A 15,000-nucleotide genomic window follows, 5' to 3' on the forward strand; every position below is an offset into this window, starting at 1 on the left:
GTATCATAACATGGTCAACACCAGCCTCACTTTCATTTAAAGGCCAGGGCCCGGTTGTCCAGGATTAGCGTAAACTTTTGTTTCATGATTTCAACTTTTTGGTGAAAGGATGTTTTGCTTATTTTTGATTTTTAAGATTGACTTCTTCTAATGTAAAGTTTGCCAAACATCAACGTTGAACAGCATTTAGTAGTGGAGTAATAAACTCCTTGGTTAATTTTTAATCCGAGATTAGCGTTAATCGGCTTTTGAACAACCGGGCCCAGGTAACTAAACACATGACGGTAAAGAGGTCTATTTTTAAGAAAGTTTCCTGAACTCCCTATGGGTGGTTTCCACGTTAAGTCATCGCCGCCATGTTGGTGAGCTAACGCGTTTTGTTCGTCCACACTGTATATTGCAGTATTGTTATCTGTGTCTAGAAATTATTTGCAAACCAGCTATTGTATGTATAGGGCGAAAGAGGGCTTAGAAAAAAACTATTAGGTGAATGATTGTTTTACACGTAGTATAATTACATAGGTGATTAGTATGGGTAATGAAATGGTGACGAGTGAAATAAGGGAATAATTTCACTTGCGTTTTGTCCAAATGCAATTCTGCAGTCAATGTTTGGTTCTTTCCTGTGGCCGATGAATTTCCATCTTCTCCTTCGCACGTCCTCACTGAGTTTTTCTATCTCAGCCATCTTCAGGACTTCTTTGTTTGTAATTCTTTCCTGCCAACGTATCTTAAATATCCGTCTAAGACATCTGCTTTGGAAGACATCGATTTTATTTTCATCACATTTATCCATCTTCCACGTCTCGCAGCCATACATCAAAACTGGCTTCACTAGTGTCTTAAATAGCCTGACTTTGGTTCGTCGACTGATGCTATGGCTGCTCCAGTTCTTTTACAATCTCACGAATACCCCTCTCGCTTTAACTACTCTGTTATGGATGTCTTCAGTACCTCCACCCTTTTTGGAAACCGTAGCTCCCAAGTACACAAATCTATCAACATCCTCTATTACTCGCCCATTTACCTCTACCACATCATTGTTCCGTGAATTTATTCGGAGCAGCCTACATTTGTCTACATTAACTTTCAGTCCCACCCTTCCTGCTTCCTGGGCCAGCTTATCGGTCTTAGTCTGAATGTGCTGCCTGGTCGATGACAAAAGGGCTATATCATCCGCAAAGTCGAGATCCTCGAGCTTTGTATTGTACTTCCATCTTATTCCAGTATTCCCTTCTCGCAATGTATTTCTTATTATCCAATCAACGACTAGCAGGAATAGTAAACTTGACAGGTTACAACCCTGTTTCACTCCAGTTTTGATCTTAAACCACTCCCTTGTATCCCGGCCATCCACTACTGCGCATTCAAAGTCGTCATAGAGCGTTTTCGCCCTGACCCTAACCTGTCTTTTAACTTCCTTATCCTTTTGTCGGTATTCATCTTGCCATCTCTGTTTTAGCCTCTCTGATCTTGCACCGATGAGCTTCTGTTTGGTGGCTTTCCTTTGGGCTACCAGAGTCCAAGCTTCCTGACTTAACCATGGCTTGTTTTTCTTTTTCTTGTACCCTAATACCTCCTCTGCCGTTTTGACATAAGCTTTCTCCATTATCTCGCTTTTCCTTTCCACTTGGTCTTCTTGTTCTTCTCCTTCATCAGTCATTTGCTCTTCTACTGCTAGTGCCTGAAATCTGTTCTTCAGCTGTATGGTGAACCTTCTGTGTATATCGTGGTTTTGGGGTTTGTACGTGTCGAACCTCTTCTTGGTAATCTTTGTTACCGGTGCTCTTTTGAGCTTTAATCTGATGGTTGATCGCACAAGGTAATGGTCGCTGGCCACATCTGCTGACCTCATGGCCCTCGTGTTTAACACTGATGTTCTAAATTTTCTGTTAACCAGAGTGTGATCTATTTGAATTTTTGTTCTTCCATCGGGTGACACCCAGGTTTGCTTATCAATTTCCTTGTGAGGAAAAACTGTCCCTGTGATAACCTACGATGGCCCAGGAGGGTCACAATCCAGTTATAATTTTTCACAGTCCAGTTTTAATTTTCACAGTCCAGTTTTAATTTTGCACAGTCACAGTAGACCTAAGGTTAGCTTTTATGAATGTTTAGGATACTTTCTGTATTGGTAAACAATGACCTGTAACCCGTGACCTGTGAGAGTGCTGGTGACGAGTCACAAAATTAAAACTGGACTGTGAATAAAATTAAAACTGGACTGTGAAAATTAAAGTTGGACTGTGAAAATTAAAACTGGGCTGTGACCCTCCTGGGCCATCGTAATAACCATTTCATTGAAATTGCAGAATTCTTTCAGTCTTGCGCCATTATCATTAACCGTGCCCAGTCCGTGTCGTCCCATTACTCTTTCAAGGCCGTTGACAAGGTTTCCAACCTTCGCATTTATGTCTCCAGTGATGATTAACATATCATGATTGTGTACCTGCTCGGTTACGTCTTGTAGTTTTCCCGTAAAAGTCTTCTTTCGTTCGCTCATCTGCATCATTGGTTGGCGCGTACACGTGTATCATCGTAACCTTGACAAACTTAGAGTAGAATCCTGCCTTTATTATTCTCTCATGCATTAATTGGTGACCTGTCAATTAAACTGCCTTTGTTGCCTCTTGGTTCATCATTATCGCCACGCCTTGCATGTGTTGATCGTCATCTCGTCCTGAGTACAGTACTGTTTTATCTGAGCCCAATTTCATTCTACCTGCTCCTATTCATCGGCACTCACTTATTCCCATAATTTGGATCTTCATCTGATTCATCACTCTCGCAACTTGTGCTGATTTCCCTGCAGTATACATTTCCTATTCTAATCTCAGGTGATTATCGCGTAATAATCACCTGAAGGGCAACTACTCAACGTAGATAATTAACAATTATTCGCCGAAGGCGAAGTGATTATCGGTGATTATTAAATTCTCAACCTGGGATAATGCAATTCTCGTGCTCTGATTGGTTCACTCAATCTCGGTTATCAGCTCATATACCTTGGTTTGACCTTATATGGTAAATGATTGATCTAAGTGTTGCCAAGCTAAAGGTTTTTTCTCCGGAAAGCGAAATTTCTCTCTGAAGAAAGCCAAAAAAAAAGTTTTTCAGAATAGCTGGGTTAAATTCCGACGTTTAAAAGTACGCGAAAAGGTAAGAAATGTTTTTGTGACGAGCCTGCGTCTGTCTGACCACAAGGTCTTACACGACATCGCATCGGTTCTCATCAAGTTTTTTCGATTTCTCTCGGATTTGCTCGCTTTTTTCGTTCGCATTTGGTACTTTCTAAACTTTTGGAGTTTAAAGGAATTTAATAAAATAATTATTCCATTCGCGCTTGTTGGATATGAGACTGGTTATAGCCAACTCGGCGCTACGCGCCTCGTTGGCTATTTACCATCTCATATCCAACGTGCGCTCATGGAATAATTGTTAAATATTTACCGAGACGTACTCGAGGTAAATATTCCCCAATATTCACTTCGCCTTCGGCGAATAATTATTTTAGTGTAACTTTCAGCGGTGAATATCAAGAAAGTGCAAAACAACGGGCTAAAACAAGATAAAAAGGCACGAAAAGTGCTTGATTGGCTTAGCAGCCGCGCCTCCAAAATGTTATATTCACCGGGTAGCGCGGTGAATATAACACTAAATTCTTATATTCACCGCTGAAAATTATTTTCAATAATCACCTATGTAATTATACTAAAGAGACATAATCTCGGTGTGGTATTTCCTCAACAAGTTTTGTCCCATCTTACCACTATCGTAGCTATTCTAAGCAATCTTCCTTGAAGGATATTCGGAATGTCTTTCGGTGTTTTATTGCTGCCTGAAGGCCACACTATTGGTGTCTCATTCAAGTTCATTTGTAGGCCTCCTTCCTCATTCCACTCTCCAACCTGCAAGGTAAATAGAATAGTGTCCTTTGGTGATTTAGGGAGCGTTCGATTGACCTTATTATTCCGGAATTAGAATAAGGTATAGTGATGATTTAAAACTGCATGTCTGGCGTTTTGAAGCAACAAGGATAATAAAGATTCTTTAAACAGTTTAAAATAACATTTTAGCAGGTGTTTGACAATTCGAATGTGAATCTCCGCAAAAACGAAGAATTTCCAACTTTTATTCCATGTATTCCTATTTCGCCGGGAATATGCTCAATCGAACGCCACCCTAATTTAGCCGCTTGTTACAAACAGTGTGCCTTGAAAATGACACAGATGCTCTTTTAGATCTTGACCTATCCTGCGATGAAGCGACCTCAAGCACCAGGACTTTGCATTATTGCAACAATTTTCGATTATTCCAACTCGCCCCGCCTGTCAAATATGTCCCAATGTCCATGAATTAGATTAACATAGACAGCGTTGATGGTAAGAAGGAGACTAAAATTATCTCAGTCTGTGTGTTGACATCCTCAACAAAGCGTTAAATTTGGACGAAAAGAACGGCAAAGAAAGGGCCCATGATGTAGAGAGCGCGAAGGTATTGTTTTTGCGCGCGAATCGTTGTTGTCGCTTTTTAAGGTGTCGTCAACGTCGATTAGCGTAAAGCCCCGGTTACACGTTCAAACATTGTTGGATCAGCAATGTTAGAGCGTGTAGCATGAATGTTTGATGACGTTTGTTCAACATTTTTTGTTGGAAGAATCTTTTGATTTCGATCAATTTTTTTCTCCAGCAGACAACAAATGCTGAAGCTTGTCAATGTTGAATTGCAAAGACAAATCAGAGTTAAGGGCCCAGTCTCCAATCCGAGAACCATGAGCAATCCAAAATGGCGGAGGTGGACTAAAGTGACGTGTTTCCAACAATGTTATGTGCGTATCCATTGTTAGACGCGTTCTTATAACAATGTTGGGACGTGTTCTTCTAGCAATGTTACAACGTGTAGCCGGGGCTTAAGAATCCTATAGGTGATTTTGTCGTTTTATCATCCGCCAAGGCCAACAGCATTTGTACATTACGTACCTACACACTTAATTGACCACACCCGAACTGGGGCTTTTCAAGGCCAATGAAACCAACAGAAGTACAACTTTAAGAATCCCAACTGGCTGGGATTCCAAGAATTTGAACCAGGTAGTACCTGGTCTTGAACCCGCGGGATCTCCGAATCTCATGGGAAGAGCCCTAACCACTGGACCGCACTCCACAGATAACAATGGCGAAATGTATAAATGATGCTTAAGATAGAATTTTTCCCAAAAGTTTTGTCCAAGATTGACGTTTGATTGTCTACTTGGCTGCTTTGTGAACGATCATGTGAACTGTAATCTACCAAATTACCTTGTGTTGACCATCCGCTCTCAGATTAATGACGTCAAAGTTAGCGCCGAAATCTGAATCATTAGTTCGAATTTTCCCCATAACACCTTCGACAGTCACCTGGCAAAAGCATGACACAATAAAGTCAACAATATCAGTGAAATCATTACACAGACTGAAACCGTTAGGTAGTGACTTATCCACCGGATAATTAAATTATCTAGCCTTTGAACAACTGGGGCTAGGCGGTTAATAAACGGGTTTACAGCGTGAACTTTTAGCCAATGACTAGTTTTTTTTCTCCTATGATTGCAACAAATAGATTTGTTCGTGGCATAATAGACGAAAGGGATGACTAAGGAAACGACAAACTAGTCGAAGGCGCTTTTTGACGAATCTTAGAACGCTCTCTATTTGACAGAACTGACCGTGTGTGTGTCAAATTGACACACTTCGATAACGTTATATACTCCTCCAGAAGAATGCGAGGCCCGGATTATCATACGCAAGTGCTCCTTCAAATTATTGCATTTCTTTGCAAACTGATGGGTCTGGCCGGCTAGTCCCGACAAAAGTTTGGGTAGGGTCGTACCTCTTGTTGAACACTATATTTCATTGGCAGTATATTGTCGTACTTCCTATTGTTTTCTGCGCTAAATCCATATTCTACCTTGTTCGTTCTATTGTTCTTTTGGCCAATCCTGATGCCCGACCAATGAGGTACAACATCACCCAAAAGTTCCCAGGACCTTTCTCTTGGCCCTTGCCACTCAGGAAATGAACTGAGGTCCTGGTAACAACCTCGACGTTTTAAGGGAAACTTTTACCTTGTCCCCACAAACTAAACCGGCTTTACAAAAAACTGGTGTCAATTACCCAAGGTTTTCGATCCTTATTTTACCGTACTTGCAATGTTCACACCTAAAAAGGCATGTTCAAATCTATGCATACTTTTCTCAAAATGTGGAATAGACGTTTCCGAAACGGCATCACAGTCAAAGAAAAGTTAATAACCGTTTTAAAATCAGCGCTTTGACCTAAACACTGCGGATGGGCCGCGGTCAACACCAAACCGATGAAACTTTCTGAACCGAATGACTATCCTCTGATAACATCTGATATCCAGTATTTTTCTTTCTTGTATGTCACTCCTTAAGATTGAAAATTTCAGGGAGCTCACGCAGGGACGACTACCCCGGCTACGACAACGATATCTAATGATATCATTCCCCGTTTTTGTTGTAATTTCGTGAGCACTACAATCCATTTTGCATGAAATGTGTATAGCAACATTCCATGCAGGATTGAATTGGTATGAATAGAGGTTTTGCACGGCAGCCGTGTTGCATGGAAAGAACATTTGTTCCCAGAGGAAAAAGAATCTATTTTTCCTGCCATGCAAAATGGCTGCCGTGCAAAACCTCTATAGTGTGGCTGTTTAGAGTGAAATTCACATAACCTTCACGTCGTTGTCACAACGAGAACGGCAAGGGAACGTATCAAAATTTAATCGCAGGTGAGGGGAGGCAGAGCATTTATTCTTCTTCATTAAACCAAGAGCTCATTAAGGATGGTGCCTACTAATTCAAAGGTATTTTTGCCCCGGTTTATGATTATGCAGGAAATGTAGATCTTGAAAAGTGTCACTGAAATCCAAAAAGAAAATTGGGGGTAACCACGCATTTTTCCTATATAATTCATGAATAATATTTGTAAAAAGCTATAAAATACAGAGCAATGTATGGCGTTCTTTCTCAAATCGATGCTTAATTATCTCTCAAAACGGCATGGTTATCCCCAATTTTCTTTTTGGATACCAAGACTACTTACTAAGATCTACTTTATCCGGATAGTTTTAAACCGCGCAAAAATATCCCTGTATTAGTGAGCATCACCGATAGGAAACTCGAGTATCTCGAGATGCGCAGCACGTATGCGCAATAACAATAGTAGGCACCGTCCTTAAGGGGAGCCTCCATCTCCCATACTTTGTCTAGGAGTCAACCCTTTCCCGAGTAGACTTATTTATAGAACGCCTCCCTTGGGAGATTAAGCATGCCCACTGTTGTAAAGCCAATCAAAACAAAGCTATCTCAGCGTCAAGGAAAATATGATACTTTTCGCGGGAGAAACCTGTTCCTAAAAATTAGTCTGCTGGCAGCCGGTTTTTTCTCTAAGGGTCACTAGGAAGGAGCGCTTAGTCATCGCGAACTCGAAAGGGCGGTATGGCGTTGGCCGTGTAGAGAAGAAGGGTGGTATATATATTCTTCTCGTGCGCGCTGCGCCCATGTCTCGTTCCCATTCCCCTTTAGCCAAAATGTCTCGCCTCATAACCCCTACTGAATTACGAGAGAAAAACAGACTGCCAGCAGTCTACTAAAAATAAATATACTCGGGAAAGGGTTGAAAGGAACTAATGGAGATAGAGGGGTCCCCTTGATGACCTCCTGATTAAATAAATTGAGTCATCACGTACTCGTAAGCGTTATCGTTGTCGTCCTAGCGTAAGGTCCATCCATTATAGGGAGCTTAAGAACACGACGTTTTCCAGACCGGAAGTGAACTGTTTTCTCTTTTAACTTGTCTTCACACAACCAAATTTATCGCTTTTTTTTTTCTTCATTACAGATGAGTAGTTTAAAAATCTGGGGGACACTTGTTTCCTCGCATGCCGCCGCATTTCAAAAGCGTGGCGTCTGTAAGCTTCCTTAAAGCGTTTAAGACGCCAGGAAGCGTCGCGAAAATTTCGATGGATGGCACATAATATTGACCTAGCTACTGACACATCCAAAGTGTTTCAATGCAACAGCAAATTAATAGAGCGCAGCATGAGCGCAAAATGCTCTCTTACCTCATTCAAGTGTCTTGCTAGCTCTGTCCCGTTGGTATTTTCTGGCTGCTGTTCTAAATCGTCGCAGAGTCCAAAGTACACCGGAGGCTTGGACAAATCTACCCCGCTCCTTAAGGCACTCTTTATTCCCTCGGCAGCGACCAGCACGGAATCGTAAACTCGCCCGGCAGACACCTGTTGAAACCAAACAAAACGCCGGAAACGACGAGTTGAAATTGCCGATCAATGGCATCTCTCGTGGCCTGCTAAGGATCCACGTTTACGAAACCACAGCAGCTACGGCAATGACGACGCAACGAAACAATAATTTTCAGTTAAAAGAGGAAAAGTAATCGTGTTGCACGTGCTACACGCATTTTATCACATATTTTTGCGGTACAGTGCATTAACAGCGACGTGAATCACCAAAATTGAGGTTTTGACGAAAACGCGAGCATACCATCAGGGGCGGATTTAGGTATTTAAAGAGCTTCTGAACGGGAAGAGGGGGGGGGGAAGGGCTTTGGCGTGCTCTCGTCGCAATTTCTTCGAGCCCCTCTTTCTGGAATTTCTGGATCCGCCCATGACAATTGTGAGCCTTTCATTAGTTCTCTACTTTTGCTCTGAAACCGCTCGCACCCAATTTAGTTTTAGGATACTTCGCCCACATGGCACATCGCGAAAATGATGGCCGAATCGCGAAAGACTTAAGATGGGGTAAAAGCTACATATTAAGGTAAAGTTATCGTCGACGTCGCCGGCCTTGATCTCAAAGTCCCTAGCACTGGCATTAAGAGAGAGAGTGCTCGTATCGTCCATTAACCTTAAAAAAACCAAAAGTGAACCAGACATTTACCGTGAAATTTGTGTTCAGCATTTTTCGCTCCCAGGTATGCTTGAACTGTTGGAAACGATCGCCTTTCGCAAAACCCGGCTTGATACCCAGCAAACCACGCATCATGTCTTTTTCTCCAACGCCAGATGAGTTAAACAGATCAGCCTAAAACAAATCAATGGCTTTTTCAGTCTAAAAGAGGATGTATTACAAGGAGTATGTGGGTGGACTAAGTAGAAAAAAGTCTGTTTACGAGCCAAGTGGCCCATCACAGCCCGAGATTATCCCGGTTTCCGTGGCATGAAGCGACTAGGAGTATTTCTACTCCCCCCTGGATGGGATGCTAGACTATCGCAGGGTTACCCCCAGCATTTCGCCGGTACCCATTTATACACCTGGGTGGAGAGAGGCCCAAGAACACAACACAATGTCCCGACCCGAACCCGGACCACTCGATCCGGAGTCGAGTACACTAACCATGAGGCCACCCACTAAGAGATGGACTAGGAGATGGACTAAAAGATGTTCTTATTTCGTCAGTGTCGTTTTGGTTGTCTTTTTACGGCTGTCTCTAACGCTGCTTTAATTAACCCTTTCCCGGCTGAGACAAAAAGTTCTGAGACGATTCCTTTGCCTGTTGAGTGCAGGCTACTGTTATCAAATTCCTTGGAGGTTTTCAAAGCTCTGTACTTCTCCATGATTGGCCAAATGATCAACCATACCTTTCCCGCCATTGACTGACAGGCACGTTATCATTTGGCCAGTCACAGAAAGGTGAAAAGATTATACAGGAACGCAGGATAGCGCGATGCGCTCAACAAAGGTTGACTAGCAATTAATAGAGTAATAGAGTTATTTCGGTAGAGTTATGACATAAGAAGTAGAGTTAACAACTGTCAAACTCCTGAATTCAAGATTTTGGAAAGCCAAAAATCCTGAGTTCAAGAGATTTTGGACAGCCCAAATCCTGATTTCAAGATTTTGGAAGACCAAACTGAGGAACTAGGCGGGAGAAACATGCACAAGATGCGTATAAAAAAGTTCGTCAGTCCATGTACCAGGCGCTTGTGAAGGTATGTATATCAACAGCATAAACAAAAGACTATTCTTTTATTTATGAACAGTATAGTTAATTATTCTACTATCGGTTTTCTTAGCACCAATTAACTCTCGATATCCCATTTGAGTAATTAATTAATCGTGACCATGCATAACTGTATTTTCGAAATCACAACAGTCAGATTTCTCTGTCAATTCTCTGTGCGATAACCTAACCGAAGAATAAAACACCGGAAGTGCAGAATTTGAAAGTGAGATCGAAATCCTGTACATGTATTTTGCGAAACAAGCTCTTCGAAGACTGTGACGATATTTAATTTATTTCTACGCATTCGCAAACACTTTTCTTAAATAGAACTCGATGCAGTGATGATTTTTGAACCAAGAGTTTGAACCAGAGGGTCAGAAGTTCTCCGAATTGAATTCACGATTTTGGCTTTCCAAAATCTTGAATTCAGGATTTTGTAAACTTAACTCTAAGGGCCTGGAAAAACAGGAAATGTTTGGTGACCAAACATGCTGATGTTGAAGTGAGTGACCAAACGGTTAAAACATGTTTGGTCTAACTCAGATCAAACTAGTACTCCACAAGCGAAGAACTATGGGTCACAAATACGTAAAAAACACGTGAGCAAGCGTGCTAGGCATGCACGCGCCAAACATGTTTGATACGGCTGGCCAAACGAACAAAAGTTCGCCCATCAAACACGAGAACAAAAGAAATGTCTTAAGTCGTTTGATCGAATGTTTGATGGCCTTCAAATAATATAAAATACGACCAAACACGATCTAACAGCACAGGGAGATCAATCCGGTCGTTTCCAGCAGCGCCAAAGGCATATGTGAATAAAAAAACACAAACAAACAAAACTGGATCAGTAGAAACACTTTCCAGGTGGGGTAGCGTTTGTGCCTCTCAGGCGTTGGCTCAAAAATCTCGCGCCGCGCGACTTTTTCGTGCAATGAGAGCAAAACTCAAACCCTCAACCACTTTCACAAGCACGGATTTTCCGTGATAGGTGCAAATTGTTGAATAATACTTACACTCCTTAAAAGTTTTCCTTTTCAGTCGTGATACATTGCTATTTATGTACGGGTGGCAAGAGAACAAGGAAGCCGGAGGCCGAGTGAAGAGGGAGAAAGAAGCGGATTCTCTACAAAGGCCGGAAGCGGTATAGAGACTATAGCAGTTCCCGAGAATATGGAAATATTTTTGAGTCGGTTACTTTTTCTGTATTGAATGCAATGACATGACACCAAGGTTGCTGCCTAACGGTCGCCCGCTCGCCTAGGGCGCCTTATTTGCGAGCGCGGGCGACCAAATTTCTGAACAAGTAGCCCGAACGGGCACCTTACTTGATTAATCCTCACTCACATGTAAATAGGATCCCAGCTGGAATTAATTAACTCTGGGCTCTTGATAAAATGACTCGGGCTACTAACTTTTAATGTTGGAAGCCCGAAGGGCTCCCGGACAATTTTCTTAGGCAGCAGCCTTGGACACGTATGTCAGTGTTAAGCGAACTTTCAAAATTACAGGCGAGTCAATAGTAACGTTGTCTAATTAACAATGAGACCCTTCGCCAGCATAGGCTACGGGTCAATAGCCCATTCGGCTTCGCCTCATGGGCTATTGGGCTATTGACCCGTGGCCCTTGAGGACGAAGGGACTAATTGTTTTAGTATCACCCAACTAGTCAGACAGAAAAGGCAATAATAAAGTTAGCAAATGCAAGTTGAAAAAATAGTTATTTGGGAATAAAATGAAAGTAAGCATCACGCTTTTCGCTACTCGAGGACTATTACTAATTGTCCTCTTGTAGCGTAGCCAATTAAAATGCAGGATTTGCATTAGTCCACTACATGTAGTTGGGTGATACTAAAGCCATTTTGATAAAAGGTAAAAGTCGGCAGACAAATGTCGTGTTTTCACGACAGCCGTTGTCTCGCTTAACATTCCTGAAAATGATATGTGTTTTTACGGGTAAGATTAAATGGGGAGAGAGCACGTGCCAATACAACAATAAATTAAAAAAAAAAAACCACGCTTATTGTATTTCCAAGTTGAATAAGCGCAAGAGACTCCTCGTTGGCCTAAAGTAATTACCAACTCTGCTTTCACTTAACAAAATTGGTCGTTTTTTGCCTATCGAGCCACCTTAAGCTAGCTGGTTTGGTGGCTTAAATTCAATGAGAACTCCACTGAAGTCTGCCGACTTTCCAGCAAATCAGGGATGTGCCAGTTCGTCGATAAACGTGGCTATCCTGTCTCTGGTGGCCAAAGCGGGCGCGGCCACCATCGCGCCCAACAATTTGATCGACAGTCAGCACTACTGGAGCGAGTTGGAAAAGCGACCTTAAAAACCGCTAGTGAAAACATGGCCAATGATGGCCAATAAGATACAAGAGAGCTTAGAGCGGTTTTCAAATGAGTGTGGAAAAAACAAAACCAAAGTAATTACTTTGGCCAATCAAAAAGGACGGAGACAATCCAGTAAACCAATCAAAACTCGAAGTAATTACACGTAGCCAACACAAAGCGCGGGAAAATGTGCACGCGCGAGCCACGATTGGTTTTTGTTTCACTTCTGATTGGTTGAAAAAATGGCGCGAGAACTTTGAACCAATCACTGAGTGAAGTAATGCAAAACCAAAGCAATTCGCTAATTGCTTTCGATACTCAATTGAACACCGCTCTAAGCATGGACAACGACGACGGCTTCGAGAACGCCACATAGCAATAGGTTTAATCATTAAAAACAATAGCTCCACAGGCCCTGCACGTGCGTTTCACATTTTGATACATTTGATTGCCGTTCGTGTCTTGACAACGACGTGAAACGATCAAGTTTGAGGTTTTGTGGAGGATGCGAGCACCTGAAGATGAATTTTCAATTTTCTCTCTCTAAATATCCACACCGTTCTCACCAACTTTATTCTTGGAATGTGGACACACATTTTCCATGCATTTTTAAACGACATTTTCGTAGCCGTCGTCCTCGTTCTCGCTTAAGGTCCCTACAAATGTAAGGACGGCGGGAGAACTGGGTCCACGAAACTACAATCCGGGTCAAAACACTTCGGAACACTTGTCAATGATTTTGGGCGAAAAGTAGAGAATTTACTGTAAATGCTTCCATCGTTATATGAGCAACGTGTGTTCTTCCTTCCCTGCCTTTTTTGCGCCCCCCTACCCCCCAGACAATGTTGAAACATGCCAGCGATTGATGAACGGATCTTGATTTTGGAGACCGTGAAAAATCAACATTAGGGACCTTAAGATCTACGACGGCGACGTCGACGAAAACGTCACCTCAAAATAGAACTTTGCTCTAGTAAAAGTCTTTCGCGATTATTCCATCTCGTTCACTTGTTACAATTTGGGCGAAGTATCCTAAAAATAAATTGGTACGAGCGGTTTCAGACTGAAAATAGAGAATGAGAGATTCTCTGTTGCATGCTCACGTAGTCGTCAAAACCTAAAATTTAGTGATTTCACGTCGTTGTCACGCAGAGAACCGCAAAAATATTAGCAAAAATCCGTGCTGCACGTGCAGCACGATTATTTACGCTCTTTTAACCAATGATATCATTGTTTTGTGGCGTTTTCGTCGACGTCGTCGTTGTAGATCTTAAGCTCCCTAATGTAATGGGGGTAGGGGGAAAAGCGCGAATGGTCCCAACAGTTTTGACATCTTATATCCACCCCCTTCCCGCGGACCCCAGTCTGATAGAACATCAAGTTGTTGACTTTACCTCTTTATTACCGAAGTCCGAAAAAATCCACGTCCACTCTTTTGGGTCAACTTTGCCACTCTTGTCAATCTTGTCAATCTTGCCAATCTTGTCAATCAACTTGCTAACAGCCCAAGCGGGACAAAACACGATCGCGAGTCGAGTATCGTCCCTTGTTAAGCTTGGGCTCGCAAGACTTATATCAATATCTCGTGGATTTTGTGGGTGAGGCAAGAAGAAAGATGCAGCAACTACATTCCATTCCAGCTCGTAGGCGAGCAAGCGAAAGGTGGAATGGCCAGTGGACACTGTGAAAGAAAGCAACAAGAGTATTCAATTGGGGTGTAACAGTAGAGAAGAGCCGTTAATTACAACTATTGTAGAGTGATGAATACAGAAATGGCTTATTGAACGTACAAAATCCGTCCACTCTTCCATAATGCAAGGTGTCACTTGGAACATAACAATATCATACCCTACAAGATCACGTCTCTTTGAGTGCACATAAACTAAAATATTTTTCGTTCCTAAGATAAATCTTCACATCCAAAGCAAAAATATGTCACCATTGTTACCCAGAATTTCGCTTTTTCTGTGCCGTGCACCATTAAACCATTAAAGGTTTACCTGATATTTTATAACAATTCCCCTCATCATCCTCCCTCGCCGCCCCCTCCACTCAACACCACTCCCTCCCCCAAGCAATGTTGAAACAAACTGCAGCATTTCCGAATGTTTCCCAGATTCCAATCAACATTGAAAGGGGCGAGGGAAGCTGTATGATAAATGGTCTTTATTTTAAGCCAATTTAGCTCAAGTGTCCCAAGACTTTTGTCCAGGGTTGTAGTTTTTTCCCGAATCTTGTCCGACACATAAAAAGCGAAAGGTAAGAATGGTAAAACATGTTTGCTTTGGGTGGGAAGTTTAATATTGTAAACGAAAAATATTTGAGTTTAGGTACACTTTTAACTCCACGAGCAGGGAAAACCAACTGCGGCTTGGAATTGTTGACTGGGCAGAAGACGACCACGAGAATCAACTGGATCTTCCCGCGCATCGTACACTTGCCTATTTTTTATTTCATAAAGCCTAGGGAGTATTTACACTCACACGTTTTTCCTAAGGGCGCCTAAGGAATGAAGCGCTCTGCCAGCAGGACACAAATGAAGACTCTGGGACTTTTTACACCAGTTAATAGAGCTTTGTTTTATCTTTCCGATTAACTGGTTTTATGATACATACATGGAATGAAGGCAACGACAACA

The 15,000-nt window shown here is 42.1% G+C and overlaps 1 protein-coding gene across 3 annotated transcripts in view; it reads right to left on the reverse strand.

The window, feature by feature from the left end:
- Window positions 1-15,000, reverse strand: part of LOC138035635 (glutamate receptor ionotropic, kainate 2-like) — a 43,346-nt gene that overhangs the window by 16,156 nt on the left and 12,190 nt on the right. For all 3 annotated transcript variants that reach the window (XM_068882294.1, XM_068882264.1, XM_068882269.1), the window contains 5 exons: window positions 13,757-14,043; window positions 8,963-9,106; window positions 8,128-8,301; window positions 5,298-5,396; window positions 3,768-3,908 (listed from right to left, as the gene is read on the reverse strand). In XM_068882294.1, coding sequence (XP_068738395.1) covers window positions 3,768-3,908; window positions 5,298-5,396; window positions 8,128-8,301; window positions 8,963-9,106; window positions 13,757-14,043 — 845 coding nt within the window. The remainder of the gene's footprint in view (window positions 1-3,767; window positions 3,909-5,297; window positions 5,397-8,127; window positions 8,302-8,962; window positions 9,107-13,756; window positions 14,044-15,000) is intronic.

The sequence above is a fragment of the Montipora capricornis genome, chromosome 1 (genome assembly GCF_036669925.1).
Source record: "Montipora capricornis isolate CH-2021 chromosome 1, ASM3666992v2, whole genome shotgun sequence".
Lineage (NCBI taxonomy): Eukaryota > Metazoa > Cnidaria > Anthozoa > Scleractinia > Acroporidae > Montipora > Montipora capricornis.